The following is a 24083-nucleotide window of genomic DNA, read 5'->3' as shown; positions in this document are numbered from 1 at the left end:
ATGATAAATATGAAGGAATACCCCTCTTTACAAAAGGATGTTTTGTAGATTAGTAGTTGACAGCAGCTGTGTTATAGTATTTGTAATGTGTAGCACATGTGGAATTATTCATCTGTCATGGTGAAGAAGAGAATGACAGGAATAATTTTTCAACATTTTGCTTGCACAGTCTGATCCTGTTCATTTATACAAGTAGTTCCTGACCTTTGTTCACCCGCATACCCTTTGGCAACCCATTTCCCTAAAATTGTACCCCCATATTAGCAAACCCATTATGTAATTTTGTTCTCATACTCCCCACATGCTCTGGTGTGTATTCTAGGTTGAGAACCACTGATTTACAGCTGTATAAAGCCCAGTAGCCTCCATAGTGCTAACTCCAAATTAAATGTGCACAGTGGTAGTGTTTCCTTTCCATTTTAGAAGTCTTCTGTGTTTGTGTTCTAGGAAGATAAACTCTTACTGGAAAGCCAGCTGATCCTGGCTACAGCAGAACCTCTCTGCCTGGATCCGTCCATTGCCGTCACCTGCACAACCAACAGACTCCTGTACAACAAACAGAAAATGAACACTCGGCCCATGAAACGGTACTGGAAAATAATATCCCATGCTTTTTAGAAAACAATCCATGGCCAGTGCAGTATAGTGGTTAAGAGGGGTGGACTGTGACCTGGCTGGGTTTGATTCCCCATTCCCCCACATGAGCAGCAGACTCTAACGTGATAGACTGGATTTGTTTCCCTGCTCCTCCACATGAAGCCTGCTGGGTGACCTTGGGCCCGTCACGGTTCTCTCCGAACTCTCTCAGCCCCACCTGCCTCACAAGGTGTCTGTTATGGGGAGGAGAAGGGAAGGAGTTTGTCATCCACTTTGAGATTCCTTACAGGGGGGAAAGGCGGAGCATAAATCCAAGCTCTTCTTCTTCAACTTCAATGAGGAAAAATGTGTACTCATCTACAAGATTTTAGCTGATTTTAAAAATCCATTAGACATTGCCTGTCAGTGGGTACCTAGTCAGGGGAACCCTTTGATTCTCAGTAGGTTGGAATGGAGCATCTTTTAATGATAACACACACACACACACTTTGTTTTTTTACTGTGCTCTTTAAGAGGATGTAAGTTTACTCAAAGGTGATCCCAACTGTTCCGCTGATCTCTGAATGTCTTGCAGATGTTTCAAAAGGTATTCCCGATTGTCTCTGAACCGACAGCACGAGGTGTCCCATTGCCCGACTCCACCCCAGCTCAGGTTGCTTGACTATTTGCAGAAGAGAAAGGAGAGGAAAGGAGGCCAGCAATATGATCTCAAAGTCTCCAAAGCTGGAAATGTAAGCGCATTTTTGAAGATACCACCAGTTACAGCAATATATGCATTTCTTCTAGGGACGATAGTTTCTAAATCTTTGCTTGCTGTTTTTGTTTTCAAGTGTGTAGATATGTGGAGACAGAATCCTTGCCACTTGGCTGCACCGTCTGAAGTGGATGTAAGTTTATAGTTTCCTTTTAAGAGACAGCATGTTGTTTGTTTCTCAAATGATCATATGAATCGGGCAGCAGTCTTAGAACAAGCCTCTCTGTATTGGACAGAAGACTGAATTGCGTTATTTGGAAAGGTCTGTTAAAACAATAAAAAAATGTAAGAAGAGCTGTTATTTGGCTGCAGTAAACGTGAGGGAGGGAAGAGATCTGCCATGTGCGTGAGAAGAGCCAGCGTGCTATAGCGCAGGGGTTCCAACCTTTTTGAGCCTAGAGGCACCTTTGGTACTCAGGTACAAGGTAGTCGACGTGACCACATTGGGATCCTGGGAGGTGGAGCCAGCAACAAAATGGCTGTCTTGAAAGGCGGAGTCACACATTGGGGAAGGCCAAGTGTAGGGCGCAAGACAAGTAATTTTTAAAAATACGCTGGGAAAGAGAAGTGAGAAGGAGAAAATCAACACTAGTGGCAGCACAGTCAATCAGATCGCCACTGGCCAATCAGAAGCCTTGTGGGCAAAAAGGCCCATCTGGTACCACCCACTTTCTAACAACACTCAGTGGGCTCCAGGAGAAGTGTTGGCAGGGGCCATGTGGTGCTCCATGTTGAGGACCTTGCCGTTGGGGTTAGTGTGTTGGACTAGGATCTGGGAGGCCCAGGTTCGAATCCCTACTCTCCCATGGAAGCCAGTTGCGTGACCTTGGGCCAGTCACGAATGTTCTCAGACCTCACACCCAGTGACTGTTTCGGGGATAAAGTGTAGCAGATGAGAGTTATGTATTAGAGTCCCTGATGAATAACTGAAAACCAGTAGGTTAGATTCAAACTTGCGTGATTGGAACTGTCCCAGCAGCCTCCCATTCACTTCAAACACTGCACACTGGAGAGTTGCAGCGAGAAGTGAGAATTGGGCCCCCCTTGACTCTTCTGCTAGCACAGCAAACATTGCCTGAGGATTTCCATGCTAGATGGGCAGGGCAGATTTTGCTGGATCCCCCACCTCCACATAGGGGGGCAGGGGACACAAGGAAGATCCACTGCAGGGGCAGACGCCTGCTTCTCAGCCAGTTTGGCTTCCTCTTGTGTCCAGATGGTTCCACACCTTCCTTAGGAAATATCCTCCCTTTTTGTGAAGATGATCATGTCATGCCCTTATATAAAGCCGTGGTGCGACCGCACTTGGAGTCCTGTGTTCAGTTCTGGTCGCCACATCTCAAAAAGGATATTGAGGAGATAGAAAAAGTGCAGAGAAGGGCAATAAGGATGATTGAGGGACTGGAGCACCTTCCTTATGAGGAGAGGCTGCAGCGTTTGGGACTCTTTAGTTTGGAGAGGAGACGTCTGAGGGGGGATATGATTGAAATCTATAAAATTATGCATGGGGTAGAAAATGTTGACAGAGAGAAATTTTTCTCTCTTTCTCACAATACTAGAACCAGGGGGCATCCATTGAAAATGCTGGGGGGAAGAATTAGGACTAATAAAAGGAAACACTTCTTCACGCAACGTGTGATTGGTGTTTGGAATATGATGCCACAGGAGGTGGTGATGGCCACTCACCTGGATAGCTTTAAAAAGGGCTTGGACAGATTTATGGAGGAGAAGTCCATCTATGGCTACCAATCTTGATCCTCTTTGATCTCAGATTGCAAATGCCTTAACAGTCCAGGTGCTTGGGAGCAGCAGCCGCAGAAGGCCATTGCTTTCACCTCCTGCCTGTGAGCTCCCAAAGGCACCTGGTGGGCCACTGCGAGTAGCAGAGTGCTGGACTAGATGGACTCTGGTCTGATCCAGCTGGCTAGTTCTTATGTCCTTATGATCAGTATGATTCTAAGATCCCAAAGATGGAGGCACCGCCCACACCGTAGTGGTGAGAAGTAGTCAGTCAGTCACAAGCCTTTATTGGCATAAAATAAACATACAAAATCAGCATACAAAATTTGCCCATTATTGCTCACAATTATAGACACTGGTACTAAAATACTAAATACTAAAATATATACATGGTCCTTCTGTAACTATAGGACATTCCTTCAGCTAAGTTAACTCACTTAAACGTCATTGGATACTGACAGAAGCTAGCAAAATTACTGCTGGCTATATGTGGTCATAATACATAGACATTGGTTGGTATTCATCTAGACTTACGTCTATTATTGTTAGCAGAAATTTTGCTACATTCAAGTGGTGAGAAGTAGCGTCAAGCCACAGACAGCTTATGGTGACCCTGTAAGTTCTTAAGGCTGGAGACCGCCAGAGATGGTTTGCCATCGCCTGCCTCTGCACAACAACCCTGCACTTCCCTGGTGGTCTCCCATCCAAATACGAGGCAAGGCCAATGCTGCCTGCTGCCAAGATCTGATGAGGTTCGGCTAGCCTGGGCCATCTAGACCAGACACGTCTGGGGCTTTTTGAGGGGGAGTAAATCATTGTCCCATTGGAATGAACGCAGTTCTTTTTGAGGGTTGTGGGCTTCCTACCTTTCTTTGCCTATCTTGTAGTTCCAGTTGCTGTTTCAGAAGGACACCACAATGCTGTTTGCGACTCTCGTTTTTAAACTCACTATTCCCTGCTGTTTCCAAAGGTGGAAAGATATGCTAAAGTGGAAAAATCTATCATACCTGTGGAAAGATATGCTAAAGTGGAAAAATCCATCATTCCTGATGACTCGCCGATGAGTGTCTGGCCGGCACATGTGAGTAACGCCAGCCTTTTCTCATGAGTCTTCTCTGCCGTTCGGAGGCCTCTTGTTCCAAGCGATGAGAACATCGAGAACAATCAGTGCTTAAATGTATTTAGGTTATCAAGGGAAGGTTGTTGGAAGAGTTGCAAATCATTACCCGGGTGGGAAAAAGGAAAATTGGGGCAGGAATGGGGAACGGGTCTGGGGGAGGAGGGTGTTGAGTGTTTGTTGTTCAGATTTTCCTCTTGTGAATGTCTGAAGAGTGTGACTTGATAGCAGATGATAGTACTGATTGGGAAAATGAAACCTGTGCTGTGCAACACCTTTGCTGATTCATGACTGTCCAGCTGTCCAGGAGGCTCTGACCCAGGAGGCTCCACTGAACGGTCATGGCAACTTCATGAGGATAAGTCTGATCTTGTTTTCACTGAAACAAACCAGTTATTCAGAACGGATGAGCTGGGCTGCTGCTTTACTGTACAAAAACAGAATGAGCCAGAGGCAGCATCTAACTTTCAAAAGGGGAAAAATTCTGTCTGGCTCGGGAACAAAGTTAAAATTTCTGTTGTTAATGCAAATAATTAAAACATTTGTATGACAAACCCACAACCCTTAATCCACGGAAAAATAGACAGTTTCTGCCATCTTCCTCCCAATTAGCATCCGTGCCTTGGCAATTATGATAGCAGTGGGTTGATGTAGGTAGGAGGGGGAAGCTGTTGGGTCTACAGCAGAGCAGCAGGAGGGAGAAAGGAAGGTTCCCCTTTTCCAAAATCTTCCCGTTCTGCTTTCCCCCATTTCCTGCCTCGTCACAGGGAACGTAAGATCCCTCAGAGTCCCACGTGCCCGCTTCTTGAACAACCAGTTGTTTTGGAAGCAGCAAAGATAGTCTCACCCAGTGTGGTCATGTGAGCAGTAGGCACACCGTAGCACATCATGAGCCATCTTTCTGACGTAACGCAACACCCGGGTGCTGCAACCCTATAGTACGTTTGCCCCACTGAAGTCAGGAGAACTTCCTTCCATGTGAAAAGTCAGGAGAACTTCCTTCCATGTGAAAAAATTTCAAATGGTGTGTTATATATTTATAAGCACCTATAAGCAGACCAGGAGAAGTGGGGGGTGGGCATGCTCTTGTCCGCTCCCTGGACCTCTGTTTGCTACACAAACAAAAATAGCAGAAAAGAAAACGAAGGTTTTTTGGACCTAGAGCACAGCTATTCCTGTGAACGCCCCTTGCCTACAAAGGCAGCAGCACTCACAACCAGACGTTTGTATGGGGCTGCCGGCTCGGCGTGACCCTCTCAGTAACAGCCAAGGCCTTTGCAAGGCCAGGCCGCCTTCCCGATTGCGCCCCCTCCCTGCTCGTGGGGACTGGTTGCTCACGGAAACGTTTTTCTTCGACAGGAGGTAAGAGACGATTATGTCTTTGAATGCGAAGCTGGCAGCCAGCTCCAGAAAACAAAGCTGACCGTTTTCCAGTCGCTGGGGTATCCCTTGTACTATGGCAAAATACAGATCGTCAAAGGGGACGAAGATGGCGACAGCCCGGGAGCTCCACCGCAGTGAGTGTCATCCATCTTAAACGGTGGAGAATTGTTTGTGGCGTGGGAGAGCCAGTGTTTTATGAGCAGGGCTGCCCTGCCCGCTTTTCCTCCTCCTCCTCTGGTCTGCTTTGTCTCCCCAAATTTTGCCCCCAGTGGACTTAATGGGGGGGGGGGGGAGACAAGCAAAGCAGGTCTCTGTTGGAAGGGAAGAACAGCTGGAAAGGGCCCTCTCTATTTCCCATCAATAGGAATTCCTCCTCGCAAACAGAAAAATGGCGACAGGAGCTGGTTTGAAGCCAGTATCTTCTCTGTCCAATTTCCGCTGTTTTTTGTGAGTGTGGATACTGGGGTTCTTCTGTACATAGCATTTCAGAACCTGGGGGGGGGGGGGGGGGGGTGTTCTAAAAGATAATTTGGTTGTTGTCTATCCGAATGACACAGTATGGAGAGAAATGCTAGAGATGAGGGTGAGCCTCCATCTCTACCCATTAGGCAACAGTGGTCTTCCCCACGGTGAGCATTGTTGGCCTTCAAGAAAGTCATGGCAGGTTGTGGCCAGAATGAATACAGCTGTCGTGCCTTCGTGTGGGAGCAGCTCTTCCTTTGGGCCTGGGGCAGGAGAGCCCTTTCCCTTCCAGCCTCTGGGGCGCCCTTCCTTGAAAGGGGATGGAGAGGAATCCTCCTCTCCTTGTCCTTTCAGCCAGCACCCAGCCTTCGATTCTCATTGCGAACCCCTCCTTCACTCCCAGCACCATCCTTGACATGGTTGCAGTGAACGCTGTTGCTCTCCTTTCCTATATTCTCCATGCAGCCTGCTTGTTCTTCCTGCTTGCCAAAATTCTGGGCAGCCACAGGGTTTCCCAGCGGCAAGACTTCCTAATCTCAGTTCTGGGGTGTATTGATTGGGAAGGAAGTGGAATCATTCTTTGCTGGGGAGCTGGGAATTGTTCCGTCCCGTTCCTTGTAACAGTCTGTTTCATTCTCTCCATTCGGTTCCCTTGACTCTTTATGCTGCTGTCTAAGTTACACGTTTTTAATCACAGCAGCCTTCTGCAGATATTACCCTCCTTGGGCTTCTGTTGTCATAGCAGCGCATTTCATCATTGGTCTCTTGCTGTTTAAGCTGCATGTAAGACAAGTTTAGCTTTAAAAGGGGCTTGGACAGATTTATGGAGGAGAAGTCGATCTATGGCTACCAATCTTGATCCTCCTTGATCTGAGATTGCAAAGGCCTTAGCAGACCAGGTGCTCAGGAGCAGCAGCAGCAGAAGGCCATTGCTTTCACCTCCTGCAGGTGAGCTCCCAAAGGCACCTGGTGGGCCACTGCAAGTAGCAGAGTGCTGGACTAGATGGACTCTGGTCTGATCCAGCTGGCTTGTTCTTATGTTCTTATGTTCTTAAGTTGCACAGCTGGTTTTTCTAGAGAGCTGTCGTGGACACAGGAAAGGGGCTTAGGCTGAATCAGACCCTGCGTCCATCAGGGTTTGGCCGCAGCTTTCGGAAATCTCAGCTGGGAGTCTTTCACGTCCCCTGCTTCCTAGTCATTTTTGCTGGCAATGCTGGGGGTTGAACCAGGAACTTTCTGCAAACTGAACAGATGCTGGGTCACTGAGCCGTGGCCCCTCCCCAAGTGGTAGAGCCTCTATGCAGGGTGTTTGCTAGTCCACATTGGGCTGAAGAGGGAGGAATTCATCAGGCAAGACTTGATAGATGCTCAGTGAAGACAGCTGGAAGGAAACGCGGAGCCAGTCTGGTTTGGAGATCAAAGAGGAAGGCTAGCAGGACCAGAAGAGCCACCCTGCGCTCTTGGGCCAGGGTCCAGCCAGTGGGTCTGGTGTCCCATTCTCAGCAGCAGCAGCAGCAGCCAGCCCCCCACCCCCACCCCCCAGACAGCAGCTCCCAACCCCAGCAGCCTCTGTTCAGCAGTACATTCGTCCTGAGTGTTGAGGTTCCATACAGCTGTCATGTGAAATAGCCACAGCTAATCATACATACCTTACTTAATGTGTTTATTGAAATCACTGGTAAGAATCTTCGTCAGTTCGTTCCGCCTCTTGGTCTGAATCCCTCCGTGTGTGTTCTTTTGCAGCTTTCTTATCGGCTCAAAGTCAGAAGCAGAGAGGTGAGCATTTCAGCAGAATGTCTTGGTTCTTACAGTTGACCTGGGGGGACGGGGGGGGGGGGGGCTCGGTGCACTTCCTAACTGTGCATCCGGCTGCTTTTTGTGTGCATTCCAGGTTTATCTCCAACTGTATCGAGTGTGCTTTGCATTGTTTACTCAGCCTTGTGAGAGTCCTGCTGGCCCAGTTGGAATTTGCCCAAAATTCAATCCATTCCCTGTCTTTGCTTATTGGACTGTTTTTGCAATGTTGGACTGTTTGCTAAAACCTCTCGTTGACCTCCTTTCTCGCGACCGTGTGGCTTGGTCTTCTTCTTCACAAGCCGAGGCAGCACGTAGTCCAGATCTCTAATGCCAGCTCAGTCAGTTGCTGCCTGTTATTTGGCTGGCCCACAGGCAAAGGCAGTCAGTCAGCCACAGAACGTCATCCCTCTTAAAAAGTAGCCTTGCTTGAACAGGTTCAGCATTCCTTGACCTACGGTGTACACCAGACCTGGGCATTATACGGCCCGCCTGATGACCCTGACTGGCCCCCCTGCCGTGCTGGGGAGCGAGGTGTCTTTGAAAGCCCTGCAGAAGCCGGTTGCCTTGGCTGCCAGCTTCTGCGGGGCTTTCAAAAGCGCCTCGTCCCCCTGCCTTTTGGCCTGGCCCGCCACAATATTTTCTGTTTCTTATGCGGCCCCATGGAAAAAATAATTGCCCACCCCTGCTGTACGGTGTTGACTCTCATATCCCCAGATAGGCCCCTTTAAAGCCTGCAAATCAGTTAGCCAGGGCTCTGTCGCTGCCAGTGCGTGTCTCCATTCTTCCTTTGACTCCGCTCAGGCAGACACTTTCCCCCCGACCCGTACAGTCGACTCTCTGGGCCACCCCCATTCCCTGTCCCAACCCCACTTTAGTTCATGGTGGGGCTCCCAAGGGAACCATCACCCCCTGCTCTGACTTTCTGGCTGCCACGCCAGTAATATCAGTCCTTTTCAGCCCTGGCCCTGGCCTGGTGGATGCTCTGCCCCGTAAGACCAGGGTCCTGCGGGATTTAATGCAGTTCCACAGGGCCTGTAAGACCGAGCTGTTCCACCAGGCATTCGGCTGAGGCAGCCTTGGTTACCATCTTTGGCCTCCCCTTCCCTCTCCCCGACTACCCTATTTTTAGTTAGTAGAATAATGGAAGAGACCCCCAAGGGCCATCAAGTCCAACCCCCTGCAAGTCTGGTGCCTCTTCAAAAATGTGCAGCCTGCCTACACACTCAGAAATTCCCCATTGGCTACAATGGAGCAAAATCACTGCAAAACAAAGAATCTTGGGCAAATTTCTTGGGGTGCCTGTAAGGGGTGTATTTTTAAAGCTAGTGACACCAAAATTTCAGGGTATCATCTGGTAACTATTCTTATGATGCCACCCAAGTTTGGTGAAGTTAGGTTCAGGGGGACCAAAGTTATGGGTAGCCTCCATCTCCTGTTAGCTCTCATTGAAAACAATGGGGATGGGGCACCCCCTTTGGGGGTCCATAATATTGCACCCCCTGAACCAAACATCACAAACTCGGGTGGTATCATCAGGACAGTCTCTGGATGGTATCCTGAAATTTTGGTGCCGCTAGCCTTAACAATGCGTCCCCTGCAGGCCAAAACGTAAAAAACACTAAAAAAAATTTAAAACGCACGAACGACCCTGAAATGGTGGCGCTCCCCCCACGTGACCAAATGGGGGTGCCCGGGGACATAGGGTACCCCCTGTCCCTAGGCAGGTACGCCGCTGGGCTAATGCATACCATTCTGATCTTATGAATGAATGAAAGTATAATATTATGTTACAGGCTGGTCAGTCAGTACCAGGAGCTAGTTCAGAATGAAGCAAAATGCCCGGTGAAGATGTTTCATAATTCCGGCGGGTCTGTCCATCTCAGTCAGCTTTCTCCTGGGAAGGAAATTGAAGTAAGTCGTTGCACAGTGCAAGAGGGCTCCTTTGCAGCCGTGGTTTCACGTGGCCGTCAACTGCATGAGATTCCACCTACGTTACACCTGTGTTTAATGTAGCCAAGCTTGCTTTTCATCTTGACTGAGCAGTTCAACATTTGCCCATGCCACAGGAGATCACCACAGCTTTGGCCCATTTGCAGTTTGATCCCTTTTTTCCTGTGAGGCGGAGCAGACCTCTGGGATTCTGCCCTATTCTTTTTACCACATCCCTCCTGTTTATTCCACTGAGGTTGTGGATGCTGCAGAGAGGGGAAAACGTTTCAAGTTTCTTAAGTGCTTCTGCTTTTCCCCAGTTTAGAGGCTGTGGTTGCCTCCTGAAGCTTTTCTTGATCTTCCCAGGATTTGAGGCTCAGTGTTTGGAGTCTTTTTCAGCCTGTGAGCACCGCTGGAATTTTGACATGGGGTGGTGGGCACAACCCCAAAATGGCTTTCGCGGGGAGCAAGTCAGGCAGCAGCTCTGTTTAACAGCCTGCCTCCAAAAGTGAGCATATCATTTAACATGTTTGCTTACATGTGCACGGCTTATGCAGTCGCGAATTGCAGCTGTAATGGCAGCTGCGACTGAAATAACTTCTAAAAAATTAGCCCCACTGGACAAAATCCCCGCCTGGCCCCGCCCACTGTGGGCAGCTGGAAACACTGGCGTAATGCCCATTGGGCAAGGTGGGCAGCTGCCCAGGGCATTACCTTGTGGGGGGCATCAAAATGCTGGGTTCGTTTTTGGGTATTTTTAGTGGTTTAACGTTTTTGGCCTGCAGGGGGCGCGGTTTTTAGCCTAGCGGCACCAAAATTTCACAGTATCACTAGGAGACTGTCCTTATGCTACCCCCCAAGTGTGGTGAGGTTCGGCTCAGGGAGTCCAAAGTTATGGACTCCCAAAAGTGGTGCCCCCATCCCCCATTGTTTCCAATGGAAGCTAATAGGAGATGGGGGCTACAGTTTTGAGGGTCCATAACTTTGGCCCCCCTGAACCAAACTGCACCAAACTTGGGGGGAATCATTAGGGCAGTCTCCTGATGAGACCCTGAAAGTTTTGAGACTGTGCCTTTAAAAATGTGCCCCCCCCCAGCCTGCAACCCCCATTGACAGCAATGCAGAAAACTCAATGCAGAACAAAGATTCTTGGGCAAATTTTGGGATGTTCTTGCAGGGAGTGTATTCTTGGACGTATCATCACCAAAATTTCAGGGTATCATCTGGAAACTGTCGTGATGGCACCCCCAAGGTTTGGTGCAGTTTGGTTCAGGGGGTCCAAAGTTATGGACCCTCAAAAGGGTAACCCCCATCTCCTTAGCAAAGAATGTGGGATGGGGTACCCCCTTTGAGGGTCCATAACTTTGGACCCCCTAAGCCAAACTGCACCAAACTTTGGGGGTACCATAAGGACAGTTTCCAGATGATACCCTGAAATTTTGGTGCTGATACATACAAAAATGCGCCCCCTGCAGGAACATCCCAGAAATTTGCCCAAGAATCTTTGTTCTGCATTGAGTTGTCTGTATTGCTGTCCATGGGGGTTGCAGGCTGAGGGGGGGGGGACATTTTTGAAGGCACAGTTTCAAAGCTTTCAGAGTCTCATCAGGTGACTGCCCTGATGATACCCCTCAGGTTTGGTGAGGTTTGGTTCAGGGGGGCCAAAGTTATGGACCCTCAAAACTGTAGCCCCCATCTCCTATTAGCTCCCATTCAAAACAATGGGGGATGGGGCACCCCTTTTGGGAGTCCATAACTTTGGACTCCTTGAACCAAACCTCACCAAACTTAGGGAGTAGCATAAGGACAGTCTCCTGGTGATATGCTGAAATTTTGGTGCTGATATGTCTAAAAACTTCACCCCCTGCAGGCAGCAATGTCCTGGTGCAAAAAGAAAAATTGGTCGTGGTGGAGTGGCTGCCCATGGTGGGGGCGCATCCAACTCAGGTTTTGCCCAGAGCTACAGTTTGCCCAGGACTGCCTCGTTACGCCCCTGGCTGGAAAGGTGCCAGCAGGCGCCATACCTGGGACCATCACTGGAAAGCCACACCCCTCAAACTGCAGAGTGGCACTAAATGTCCACAACAGCTTTCGCTGAGCATGTAGGGCAGTGGTGGTGAACCTTTGGCACTCCAGATGTTATGGACTACAATTCCCATCAGCCCCTGCCAGCATGGCCAATTGTAGTCCATAACATCTGGAGTGCCAAAGGTTCGCCACCACGGATGTAGGGTTATGTTTGGGGTTTAGAATAAGTAAAAGTGTTTGGGCACATCCCAGAAGAGTTTTAGAGAAAACTTCTTTTAGAACTCCAGAAGTGTGTTGGGTCACATGAAGTATTTTGAGCAGCCCCATCCAAAGGTCATTCTGGCAGCGCAGGGAGCTAAAAACGCAGAGACCCTCAGAAAGCTCTCCTCAGGGATTACAGGATGTACGCTGCCAAAGGGCTGAGGCACCACACTCCTGGCCCTAAACCCTAAGTGGGGACGCCCCAGCTCCCCTTCCCCTGCACACACACGTACACACTCTGGCATCCGGTTGGGATGCCAGCACAGCCCACTGCAGTCTGGACTCCTGGGTTTTGCCAGGGTGGAGCTGAGGGGCAGGCAGCTGCCAGTGCATCTGCCTCCTCCACTAGGATAAATACCCGGAGGAGGGCAAATGTGCCAGCAGAGGATAATGATTTCTGTTATTCTATCGCCCCTCTTACTAACGTTCCTACCGTACATTTCAAAATTACAGAGGTGTGCAACCATAATAGAATAACAAATTCTCAGCAGCTTGAGTTTCTGTGGACACTGTGCTAAACACACACAGCCCTCCGTGAAGTTGGCTAGGAGGCTGATCAGCCATCTTGTGGCTCATGATGCAGTTTCATCTCCACTGGGATCCCTGCATGCAGCTGCAAAATCGCCCCCAGTGGGACCCCGGTCACCCCTCCGCCACACAATTCACAAGGAGAAAAGACTCGCTCCTTATTCTTTTTGTCTGATGTTTCTGCACCTGTGTACTCAAACGAAGCATTTCCCCGCTGCCGATGAAATGGCAAAATACACATTACATGTCATAGGTTAGAGGTGACGCCTTGGTGCTTCGTGGCCCCTGTTGGCTGTCTCTGTCTTGGAGGGTTTTTAGAGGCCACCTGAAGCCGACTTCCTTCAGGATCGAACTTAGGCCATGAGCAGAGCTTGGACTGCAGTATTGCAGCTGACCACTCTGTGCCCGGGGCTCTTCAGTGGTTTGCGCCTTGGTATAGTCCAGTGATGGCGAACCTATGGCACGGGTGCCAGAGGTGGCACTCGGAGCCCTCTCTGTGGGCACACGCACACAGAGTTCCTCATGTGGGGGTGGAAAATCACCCCCCCACACACACACACACACACATCTAGGCTGGCCTGGTGCCTGTGCTCCGGGTGGCTGCTGCACGATGCGGGGGTGGTGCAGAGGAGGCAGAGATGCTAGAGAGGCACAGAGCGCTTCGTGCGGGACTTGCTGGAGGCTAGAGCAGACTGGCCCCTGCTCGAGCGGGTGGGGCGGAAGAAAAGAGAGCCAACCGGTTTTTTCTAAACTAAAACCTCAGCATTCAGGTTAAATTGGCACTTTGCACTAAATAAGTAGGGTTTGGGTTGCAATTTGGGCACTCGGTCTCAAAAAGGTTCGCCATCACTGGTATAGTCCCATGGTGGCGAACCTTTGGCACTCCAGATGTTATGGACTACAATTCCCATCAGCCCCTGCCAGCATGGCCAATTGGCCATTCTGGCAGGGGCTGATGGGAATTGTAGTCCATAACATCTGGAGTGCCAAAGGTTCGCCACCACTGGTATAGTCAGACTTTTATTTGTGTGTGTTTTATAGACTTTGCTTACATTATAGACTTTATAGACTTTGCTTACATTGTGTGTGTTTTATAGACTTTGCTTACATCATTCAAGCTTGGGGGCTTGAAGGTTTTGTTCTATGAACCACCTCAAGCGGGTCTCTGAAAAGCAGCAGGTGCATTTTATTAAAAAAAAACAATCTGTTTTTGTATTTTCATTTGTTTTGCTTGTTTAGCAGCCAGAAAGCGTTTCGCCTTATATTCAGTCTTCAGTGCTGGGCAAAGGTGTGAAACACCGACCACCTCCCATCAAGCTACCTTCAAGTACAGGAAGCGGCTCTTCAGGTAAAGAAAAAACCAGTTAGCAGTTCTTGGTCATTTTGACTGTACAGCAGAAGTCCCCAACCTGTAGGTGCCTTTGGGATTCTGACACTGAATGGTAGATGCAGCCCAAAAATGACGGCTCCAGTTTACCTTCGCTCACACATAGAAGATCCAAGTACTTTGGTACCAGCTACTGCCAAAGCAGCATTTTTAAAAATCTGCCCTGCCAATCAAAGCTCCACCTGGCCCTGCCAACTTTCCAGAAACACTAGATGGGTGCAAGAAAGGTGGCAGCTCGTGCCATGGCATCCAGGGGAATCCATGGCATAGATCCCTGGTTGGGGGCATGTCTGACTTTCCCATAGGCAAATTCTGGTTTTTCATTTCTGTGGGTGTCAGTGTTCGAAACTTAAATCCTCCAAGGGCATAAACCTATTAGACAGCTCAAGGTTGTTAAGCAAGGCTTCTACCTCCGACTGACCTTGTAAATACAAGTCTATTTGGGTCTGCTTGGGAGGTTTTTGCTCATGAATACCAGGCGAAGACCGACTCCGCTTTTTATTCGGCATTTTGTTTTCTCTCAACACTGTAAGTTATCAGCTTTAGATAGTTGGTAGAGGTTCCAGTAAGGGAGAATATAAACTAATGAGGCTTATCTGCTGAAAAAGCCGTAGGAGACGCCGCCCTCTTCGTTCAGGACGCCCATTTGTGCCGTGAATCACAGCCACTCATCATTAATATTCTCTTTAGAGTCAAGCTCGTATTATGATTGTTAAAAATTTAAAACTTATCTTAAAATGTGGAGGAGCTCAGGAAAGATTGCCTGCTACTTGTCTACCGGAACCAGAAACCGTGGGTGTCAGTGACAATGCTCACTGGTTGGATTGTGCTTGCGCACTCGGAAGTACCCGCTTAGAGGGGAAGACTGTCTTTCTGTTTTTACAATTTTTTTTAAAAAAGTTATTACAAAATTCAGTTATCACACTACAAAACGTATGAGGACATTGGTGTCGCAAGGAAACAGCCAGGAGAAACAAATCAGAAAATTTTGGCCTGCTCCCATCATTAACAACTTCCTCAAACCTGGCCCTTTTACAGCACTTTGCCTAACAGGTTGGCATTTTCAATACGTTTAGAATTGCCCCAGACTGAGTTTAGAAAAGGATGGAACAATAACACAGAAAAGAAAAGCCAACTGAATAGAAATCCTATTAAAGCATCTCAACACATTAAAATATTCCCTAAATATCTTCAAATGCATTTCTATAAGGCAGTGGTGGCGAACCTTTGGCACTCCAGATGTTATGGACTACAATTCCCATCAGCCCCTTCCAGCATGGCCAATTGGAATAAGGAATCAACGGAGGGAAGATTGTCTTCCTAATGGTGTTTTATGGAACGTAATGTTGATTAATTGTGCTTTTTCAGGTAATATTTTCAGCCCACAGCAGTCGAGCGGCCACCTGAAATGCCCAACTCCTCCTCCCCCGCATCCCAAGCCTCCTGGCGTCTCTCGGAAGCAGGATCCGAACCAGCTGGGCTTACTGTCACCCGCTGTGCTATCCCCTGCCTGCTCTTCACAAAGTGAGTCCCGCCCTAAATTCTCCGTTAAGTCTTCGTAGGCAGGATTCTCGTGCTTAACTTCCTAACCGGCTGATGGGAGAACCTTAAATGTCCAGTGTGTGCTAAAGCTGGTTTATAAAGTTGTGCAGCACTTAAGGCCGGCCCCTGTTGACTGTATGTACTTTGTTCGCTGTAACTGTATTTGCTTTTCTGTGTAAGCATATGTGTATGCACCCTTTGTGTACACGTTTCAACTCGTTTTAGGCAACCAGCCTCGGTCTCTCTCCCCTTGACACAGCCTGATGATCCGTGTGACCTGTAGAAGCTTCCAAAGCGTAGCTCTTTCCCACCAGTGTATCAACAGTAGCTCATTAAGACTGAGTTTCATTTATTTACTCTTAAACAGCTGAAACTTTTTAAATGTCAAATATGGTACAGTTGTATCTCTGTGTATGTATATAACGTGACCGGTCCCAGCCTGGCGATAACAATAAACGATAAATGGACTTTTAACAAAACACTCTGACACTGTTTTACAAATCATTGTGGATGATTGGAAAAAATGAGAATAAGTTCACTGTAACAATGACATGAATATTCTGAGTGGAGGGACCACAAAGATGAATTTGGGGGCAGAACCACAGGAATAGCAGACATAAAATTCAGCTGAAATGTTTACATGTCTTATGTGGGCAGATGTGAAAAGAGAGAGGAAGAACGCGTAGGTGTGAAGGGAGTTGATCTGGGGTGGGTAGCTTCTGTCCACTGTACAGTGTCGTCTTGGGGCTTATGTGAGGCACAGTTTAAAATCCTCCAGATGGCTCATTTTTCTGCCTTCCTGTTTTGCACAAAGAAGCCCTGTAAGGAACCTTTGATAGTTTTTATTTGCCCCCGACAGTCTGATTAAAGAAAGAGCTTCTTTTTAACACTGCTGGTACAAACTGCACAGATCCATTGCATGCAGTTAACTGCTGTAAATAAGGCTGTACTGGCACCTTGTGGACATTCACCCACCCCCCTTCTTTCTTCAGGACATGAAAGCAAAAAATAAACCCCAAATAACCCCCAAAACATAAAACGAAACAATCTAAATGGATTTGGGGTTGTTTGTTTTCACTCTGTTGGCACAGTCTCTCCCCAATAAATGTCTAGATTAAAACAAAATTAGAGAAGACGCATTATCTATGTATTGCCTTAAGCAGGGTTCCTTCTTTCTTTCCTTCCTGCCTTCCGGATTAGGTCAAAGCTCAAACAAACCCACTGTAGATAACTATTTGTACCGTTTTCCCAATTTGGTCCTAGTTTGTGTTTTTGTTCAATCTGTTTTTTTCTCTCTGTTTTAATAATATGCTTTTGTGCAGATGGAACATGATACATGTCAGACAAAACCGTTTTTGGAAGCCAAATGATTAAAGAGACCAGCTGTTTGTGGGAGGCCCCTAATTTTAGGGTCAGAGTTAGGGTGACCTCACGGAATAGAACTGAGTTTGGATTGTGCTTCAGCGTTTCAGTTTCGCAGAATGTTTCTCGTTTGCCAGAAGTACCTGTTATTAACTCTTGCCTTTCACTGTTTTTGGCTTTTGTGTTAAAAAAAAAAGTCTGGAGAAAGCTGTCAGAACTAAGTTAATATTCCGTTGACCTTATTTGACGCAAGGACTGGCCTTTTTAACAAACTGGCACTTTTTATTTTTCTCAATGAGCAGGGTCTGGAACTCCTAAGCCATCTCCTCTTCCTCCTCCTCCAACCAACACCCCTTCATCGGCCCCATACCCTCCTGATGCTCAGAGCTCCCCTCTGACTCCCCCTCTCACCCCTCCCCCTGCCACCACCACCCCAAGATTCAGGCTTTCCCCCCTCCACCCCGTTTGCTCAGCAGCAAATGCCCCTGAGTCAGGCTCTGCCTGTAATGACCATTCCTCTTTCCATCATGGTAACGTCCATTACTACAGGAACCTCCTCCAGCCATGTCATGACAAACACTGCAGGACTTAACTTCATCAATATAGTGGGCTCCGTCTGGTAAGTTGGCTTCCGCCCGGGTCACCCAAGTTTGCTCTTTGCTTTCTTAGCGTCGTGGGCGTTGGGCCAGCTTTGGGTGCTGCTCTGAGAACAAGGGGGGTTGGAAAGCGGTGGAGATAGTTAGATCCAGGGGCCCGAAGCCTCCAGCGCTCCCTGTGTGTGGACGGCTGTTTTGCACTCTGCCTTCTGACCGCTAGCAGAGACTGCTGCAAACAGCTAAGGTGGCAATCAGGTTTATAATCGCATTGCTAATCTGCTTGGGAACACCGTTGCTGTTTTCAGATGGAACATCAGATCCCTTTCTCTGTCACTGGAGTTGCATTCAGGGGCCAAAGGGCTAAGTGTGGTCAGTGGGAGCTAGGGCAGCGATACTCACTCGCTGGCTCTGGAGCCACACGTGGCTCTGTGACATGCCTACAGCGGCTCTCTCCCCTGGCCTCACATCCCAGGAAGGCCACTTGGTGAGCAGGCAGTTCCCACCTTGAAATGGGCGTGGCCACAGGGACTGGGAGGATGGGAGAGAGGAAAGGGCCCAGCCCCCTCCTCTGCAGCCCTGGCACTCTCGTCCCAGGGCCTGGAGCAGGCTAGTCACCAAAGAAGTCTACCATCGCCACGGCAGCTGCTGGGAAAAGAACCAGCTGGCTCCAGCAGAGATGGCAGATGTCTTCCTCCCCTTTCTCCACAACCAGCCGCTCTCCAGGAGAAACCTCGGCCTTCACTCAGCGGAGAGCACAAGGCGGGAGAGGGGGGAGGCCCTGCCTCTTGCTCTGAAAGCTCAAGAGCTGGTGGGGAGAGACCCTGCCGACACAGAAGTCACCTGGCTATTATTGTGACTATATTATTGATTATTCTATCAACAGATTATTATTGATTTATTTAACCTGATGTTGGGAGGGAAGGCAGCGTGGTGTAGCCTGATCTCGTCAGATTCCAGGAGCTAAGCAGGGTTGATCCTGGGCAGGGAGGCTCTGCAGAGGAAAGCACAGGCGGAAAGGAAGCCTCTGCGCAGCCTCACTTGCCTCTGCCGGGGCCACCGAGAGCCAGCTGCACTTGGACGGCACTTGACCCACGCTCACCTGCTGTGGCTGCCTTTGCGTGTTTGGTGGTGCGCAGGGCACACAGTGGTCACGTGGTTCTTTTGGCTGGTAGCAGTCCCTGAGTCACGGCGTGAGTATCCCCTGTCCTAGGGAATTTTTCCTGCCCACTTTCTGGCATTCCTTAGACACCTTCCTAATTGTGTGGGAGCCATTGACCTGGTGCCTTGCATTTGTAAAACCAGCCAGAGACGCTCATTTTGCGGCCAGACCCACGTGGTTGGGTTCCTTCAACCTTCTTCTAGCTGTGCAGGAGCCATTCTGGGGCAAATGGCTCTAGTGTGGCTGGAAGACCATTTCGAGGGCACCTGTGAGACCATCTGTTTACTTGCTGCTGTGTTTAATGCAGCCAGACCAAGATCGTGCTTTTCAACCATGCTGGTTTTTGGAGAACAGCTGGGCTTCAAAACCAGGCACAGACCAAGTGGCCTGATGGTGCGGAGCTGGCGCAGTGAGCCTTGCAGGCTTAAATGCAGGGATTTCACCTGGGAGGCTTTGCTCAGCAAGGAGCCAGGCAGCAGACTGCTCTCTCTTTCAGGCCAAGCCCCGTGCTGGTGTGACGTTTGCTCCTTCTTTTTGTGCAGCGGAGCACAGACGCCGAGTGGCTCAAGCCCCGTGCTGGGGTGTGGGGCTGGCACAGTGAGCCCTGCGGGCATAAATCTGAGCAGCCTTCTTCCGTCAGGAGGCCTGTTGCCCAATGCCCTGCCTGCTGCCATGCCGCCCAGCTCTCAGCCAGGTCAGTATGGGTGCCGACCGTGGATCTGTGGGAATGGTGGGAGAGAACAGATTAACTCTGTGGTGCTCGGCAGGAGCTGTGTTGGGTTGGCCTTTTGCATTGCCATTGTCTGACTTGATTTCCCCAGGTTGTGCTTAGGGTGTCACCCTGTGTAGTCGTGGGTCCAACTGGGGTCAAGAGATGTATGTTTGCAGCCCTGTGTAGCTCTGTATGTTACCTGCATTCTCCCCCAATTCTATTTTTAATCTTCACCTGTATGTGAAGACAAGCTCTGGCCTGCTTCTGGCATCAGCTACTTTTCAGTTTGCTTCTCCTTTGGACTTCCCAGCAGGGAGAGAAAGAAGCCGGGTTTTGTTTGGCTGAGATTCATATGAGTCATTTTCTTCTATGCTAATAGACAAGCGAGGTTTCTGGGAAATGAGGACAAGACTGGGGCAGAGTGAAATAATAGGGCAGGGAAGAATTGATTATAACCTTAGTGGAAATTGTGCCCTGAATTTGAAATAGTTTTTTTGCAAGAGACTCTGTCTTGTGATTTGGGTGCTGCACATACTAACAGCAAGGTCAGCTTTCAGCAGTTAAAACGATCGTGTGTGGTTACTATTACAAAGCAGGACAAGCTTTCATTTTCACACAGAACTCATAGTATTTAGGACAGCGGAATAACTATTAGTCGTTTGCTCGTCTTCCAAGTGCAGTTTAGTTCCCTGAGAATTTATTCCACGCGGAGTTTTGAAATGGCTCAAGGAAAGATAACTGAATTTGTGTTACGGAAGTCAATACAATTTAAAAGTTGGAAGTCGAATCTCTGCAGATGTCTAACCTCCTCTTAAACGCCTCCAGGGAGGGGGAACCCACAACATCCCCAAGCAACCAATTCCATCTCCACACGGATACCCCCACCCCACCCCATAATTTAAACATGTTAATTACCAATCTTATTCCCCTCTACCAACTGAAACAGCCCCCTGCCTTCCTCTGAATGAGTCTTCAGATACTCAAAAAAAGTAATTGTGTCCTCTTTCCACCTCCTCTTCCCCAGGCTGACATTCCCAATTCCCACAACCTTTCTTCAAAAGGTTTAGTCTGTAAATCCCTAATGATCTTCCTTGCTGGCTCCTGTACCAGCTGTAAACTTTCTGTGTCCTTCCTATAAAAAGACCTCCAGAACTGAGCATGGTACTCCAGGTGGGGTCTGACCCGTGCAGTACCGAGTGAAACTATCACATCTCAAGTCCCTGACGCTGTGCAACAGTTGCTATGCCCTAAGACAGGGGTGGGCAATTATTTTTTCCATGGGGCCGCATAAGAAACAGAAAATATTGTAGAGGGCCGGGCCAAAAGGCAGGGGGGCGAGGCACTTTTGAAAGCCCCACAGAAGCCGGCAGCCTTGAAAAAAATGGCTCTGCCAGCTTCCCAGTTCATTCTTGGTAGACACCATACAACCTAGGGGATTATGTAATCTATATTTATAAAAATCTAACAGTGTGTTTGTCCCTGATGGTCTCCCTCAGAAGCTGCTGGACGGATCGCCCCCAAATTTTCACATGACGTTCCTCCCTGTTGCGGGCAGGTAATCGGACCTTCAAATCACCGAAAGTCCATACCTGAGCCAGGTAAAACATCTTTTTCCTGGTGCACCAGGCCATGAAGCTGGCTGTGTTTAACTGTCACCCTTACAATGTTCATGCAGCCTGTCTGTGGCCTGAGGGCTTGGGATGAGGGCTCAGAATGTTCGTGCAGATGGCCAGAGATGAGCAGTGAAAACAGTAAATAGGTAATATTGTTAGGTTATACGAGTGGAAGTGAAACACATACACACTTTGCCGTGTGAGATGTCAGGTGGGGTTTCCCCCCCTCACATGCAGGTAACTTTCACTCTCAGTGCCTCACCCACTGCTACCACACAACACACACTGCTACCACACAATACTCTGTGCCTCACCCACTGCTACCACACAACACACACTTCTAACACACAACACACATCCAGCTCATCCTCACACACCTCACTCTGCCCTCCCTCACATCCAACCACCACTTACCCACTTCCTCACCCATATTCGCCACAGTTCTCTTTTACTAAAAGTGAGCTGGAGTTTGCCTTTTTCTTCTAAGAAAATCCAGGGAGGTGGGGGTGAACCAACTGGCTCCGCTTCTTTTGCACGTGGCCCTTTAAGAACCCAGGGAGCTGGCCTCGATCTGAGCGCCTCACCATCTGCCTCTGCTGCCTGACTGGGATAGCCTGCTTGCCCCAGTTCTGCCTTATCCAAGCCAGGACTGTGCGTGTCAACCAGCCTCATGAACAGCGGGATTCGCACTCTGGACAGTTCCGTTGTGGAATGGGAAGGGTTACCTTATATTAAAAAAACAAGACAGCACCATATAATAATGTGAATTGAAAAGGGAAAGAGGGATTCCATTTGACCACCCCAAAAGTATATGCTGGGGATCATTGGACCTGCATGGACATCTGTGTGGGTTGCGGACTGTGATGAGAAGGACAATTGCCACAGCAACGCGTGGCCGGGCCCGCTAGTATTATATAATATAGTTAAGCACAATATAGTTAATATATAGTTAATATACAGTTAATATAGTATAACAATATAGTTAACAATATAGTTAATATATAATATAGTTAAGCACAATATAGTTAAGCACAAGGTTGTAGAGACACAGTCCAGAGGATTATATAATATTATAACATATTAGCACAATGTATACACAAGGTTGTAGAGACACAAATTATTATTTGACTGAAGTTTTCCATTAATAGCTCAAAATTTGCCTGCCTTGATTCTTGTTTGAATAATTTTTGTGTATAAAAACACAAGGTTGTAGAGACACTAATATAGCTCAGTCATATTCTACTCTCCAAAGCCACAAATCAGCAGTTCATTTGTCCTGTTTTACACAAAAAGTCCATCAAGGGTTTCCAATTGTTAACAGATTTAGATAGATTCTTTTCTATGATCAGAGAGGTAAGTCTTGCCATCTTCGTCCAATTCAACAGTTCCACTAACCTGTCTTTCCCTGCAGGTATAAATGAGTTTTCCCACGTTTGCATGTATGATATGCTCGCTGCTGATGACCTATATAAAAACAAAGCTCTGTGGTATTTTTTTGAACTGCCTGTCCATTAATATCCCAAAAGATGTGCCTCTGGTTTCATTTGTCTAGTAGTCTCTAAAGTCTTCTAAATTAATGAAGGAATTTATTTCCAGACATTTTGTAGATTCTAACCCATCTGTTAAACCAGAGATCATAGAGAGATTTGGTTCTGAAGTAGTCTAGCACATCCCAGAGAATTAGTGTTAAGTAAATCACATGTCACATTTATCATCCATTGTGTGTTAATAGTGTTAAGAACTGTTAGCTGTAAGCTTTTAGAATCACAAAGAGTACATTCAAATAAATATATATAGTCACAGATGATGCCTCCACCAAACATATCACAAAATACAGTAAGGTCCAAACATCACAAGAACATAAGAAAGAGCCTGTTGGATCAGACCAGAGTCCATCTAGTCCAGCACTCTGCTACTCGCAGTGGCCCACCAGGTGCCTTTGGGAGCTCACAGGCAGGATGAGAAAGCAATGGCCTTCTGCTGCTGCTGTTCCCAAGCACCTGGTCTGCTAAGACATTTGCAACCTCAGATCAAAGAGGATCAAGATTCGTAGCCATAGATCGACTTCTCCATAAATCTGTCCAAGCCTCTTTTAAAGCTATCCAGGTTAGTGGCCATCACCACCTCCTGTGGCAGCATATTCCAAACACCAATCACACGTTGCGTGAAGAAATGTATGTCATCTACAGTTTGACTTTAAAATGATGGGCTACTACAAGATTCCTCCTTGTAATAATAGCTAAAAAAAATAAAAGCAGGGAAAATGTCAGCCAGTAGGAACTTCATCAGTTCCACTAAATTGTGACAAGCTTTGGGTGAGAAGTTTGCAACAAATGGTGTCATATAGAGGGCAGCGCAGACTATAATGGACTAGATCTTCTGATCGGCCAAGACCACAATGTCATAATATTTGCTCCCTCCGTAGTTTCAGCAATCTGCCATGGAAACGCTCAGCAGGGAAAGACTGAAGACGGAGAGTGGCAAATGCCTTTCTTAGGAGTGGCATTAGTATATCATACAGAGCATTTTCTCCTGCCCCAACTAAGTGAGACGAGAAGACTCATTTGGGTGGAGTCCTGTGATCTTTCGTCTCCCATCTCCTACGCGGCTGTCAAAGATTGGGATCGTGAGCAGCAGTTGCATCTCTGCCATCTTGGTTGGCAGCATTTGCTGTTTGCGAAAAAAACTTTCACAAGAGGGGAGAGCCTGGCTCGGGCGAACGTTCTCCAAGGTGAATCTCTCTGCTCTGCATTCACGCTGTTCCCCGTGGGAGGAGCTCAGGGCTTTTCAGAGCACAGGAGTAAGGAGGGAGGTCTGTTCTGTGTTTTCCTTCTGTTCACAGTTTGTAAGGTCCTCTTCAAATTGTCCAGATTGCATATTTGGTCTATAATACGCTATTTATTCATCAGGCCATTGTGTTTTCTGCTTCTGTTGTAATGATGTTTGTTTGGAAGAAGATCAATTTTAATGGTTTTATAACGTGATTTTTTTCATGTGTGTTTTGAATTGTTAGCCGCTGTGGCAACACTTGGGAGAAAAAAAACGGGAGATAGAAATTTTGTAAATAAATTTTTAAAAATGTATTAGCAATGTTGTTTTCTGTCTACTTCAGATGC

The 24083-nt window shown here is 47.9% G+C and overlaps 2 protein-coding genes across 25 annotated transcripts in view; one reads left to right on the top strand and one right to left on the bottom strand.

Annotated features, from left to right (window-relative positions):
• The window catches only part of EXOSC8 (exosome component 8), a 675700-nt gene that overhangs the window by 630354 nt on the left and 21263 nt on the right, over positions 1-24083 (bottom strand). The window lies entirely within an intron of this gene.
• Positions 1-24083, top strand: part of SUPT20H (SPT20 homolog, SAGA complex component) — a 43146-nt gene that overhangs the window by 10006 nt on the left and 9057 nt on the right. For 12 of the 24 annotated variants that reach the window (XM_048502577.1, XM_048502576.1, XM_048502578.1 and 9 more), the window contains exons 10-20: positions 448-587; positions 1172-1328; positions 1428-1484; positions 4062-4172; positions 5568-5725; positions 7797-7829; positions 9644-9761; positions 13836-13944; positions 15352-15507; positions 17437-17506; positions 19185-19336. In XM_048502577.1, the coding sequence (XP_048358534.1) occupies positions 448-587; positions 1172-1328; positions 1428-1484; positions 4062-4172; positions 5568-5725; positions 7797-7829; positions 9644-9761; positions 13836-13944; positions 15352-15507; positions 17437-17506; positions 19185-19336 (1261 nt within the window). Of the gene's footprint in view, positions 1-447; positions 588-1171; positions 1329-1427; positions 1485-4061; positions 4173-5567; positions 5726-7796; positions 7830-9643; positions 9762-13835; positions 13945-15351; positions 15508-17436; positions 17507-19184; positions 19337-20850; positions 20953-24083 lie in introns of all 24 variants that reach the window. The other 12 variants (XM_048502575.1, XM_048502574.1, XM_048502572.1 and 9 more) reach the window with 2 other exon arrangements.

This window comes from Sphaerodactylus townsendi, linkage group LG07 (assembly GCF_021028975.2).
Source record: "Sphaerodactylus townsendi isolate TG3544 linkage group LG07, MPM_Stown_v2.3, whole genome shotgun sequence".
NCBI classification, from domain to species: Eukaryota; Metazoa; Chordata; class Lepidosauria; order Squamata; family Sphaerodactylidae; genus Sphaerodactylus; species Sphaerodactylus townsendi.
This window is presented reverse-complemented; position numbering and strand designations above follow the sequence as displayed.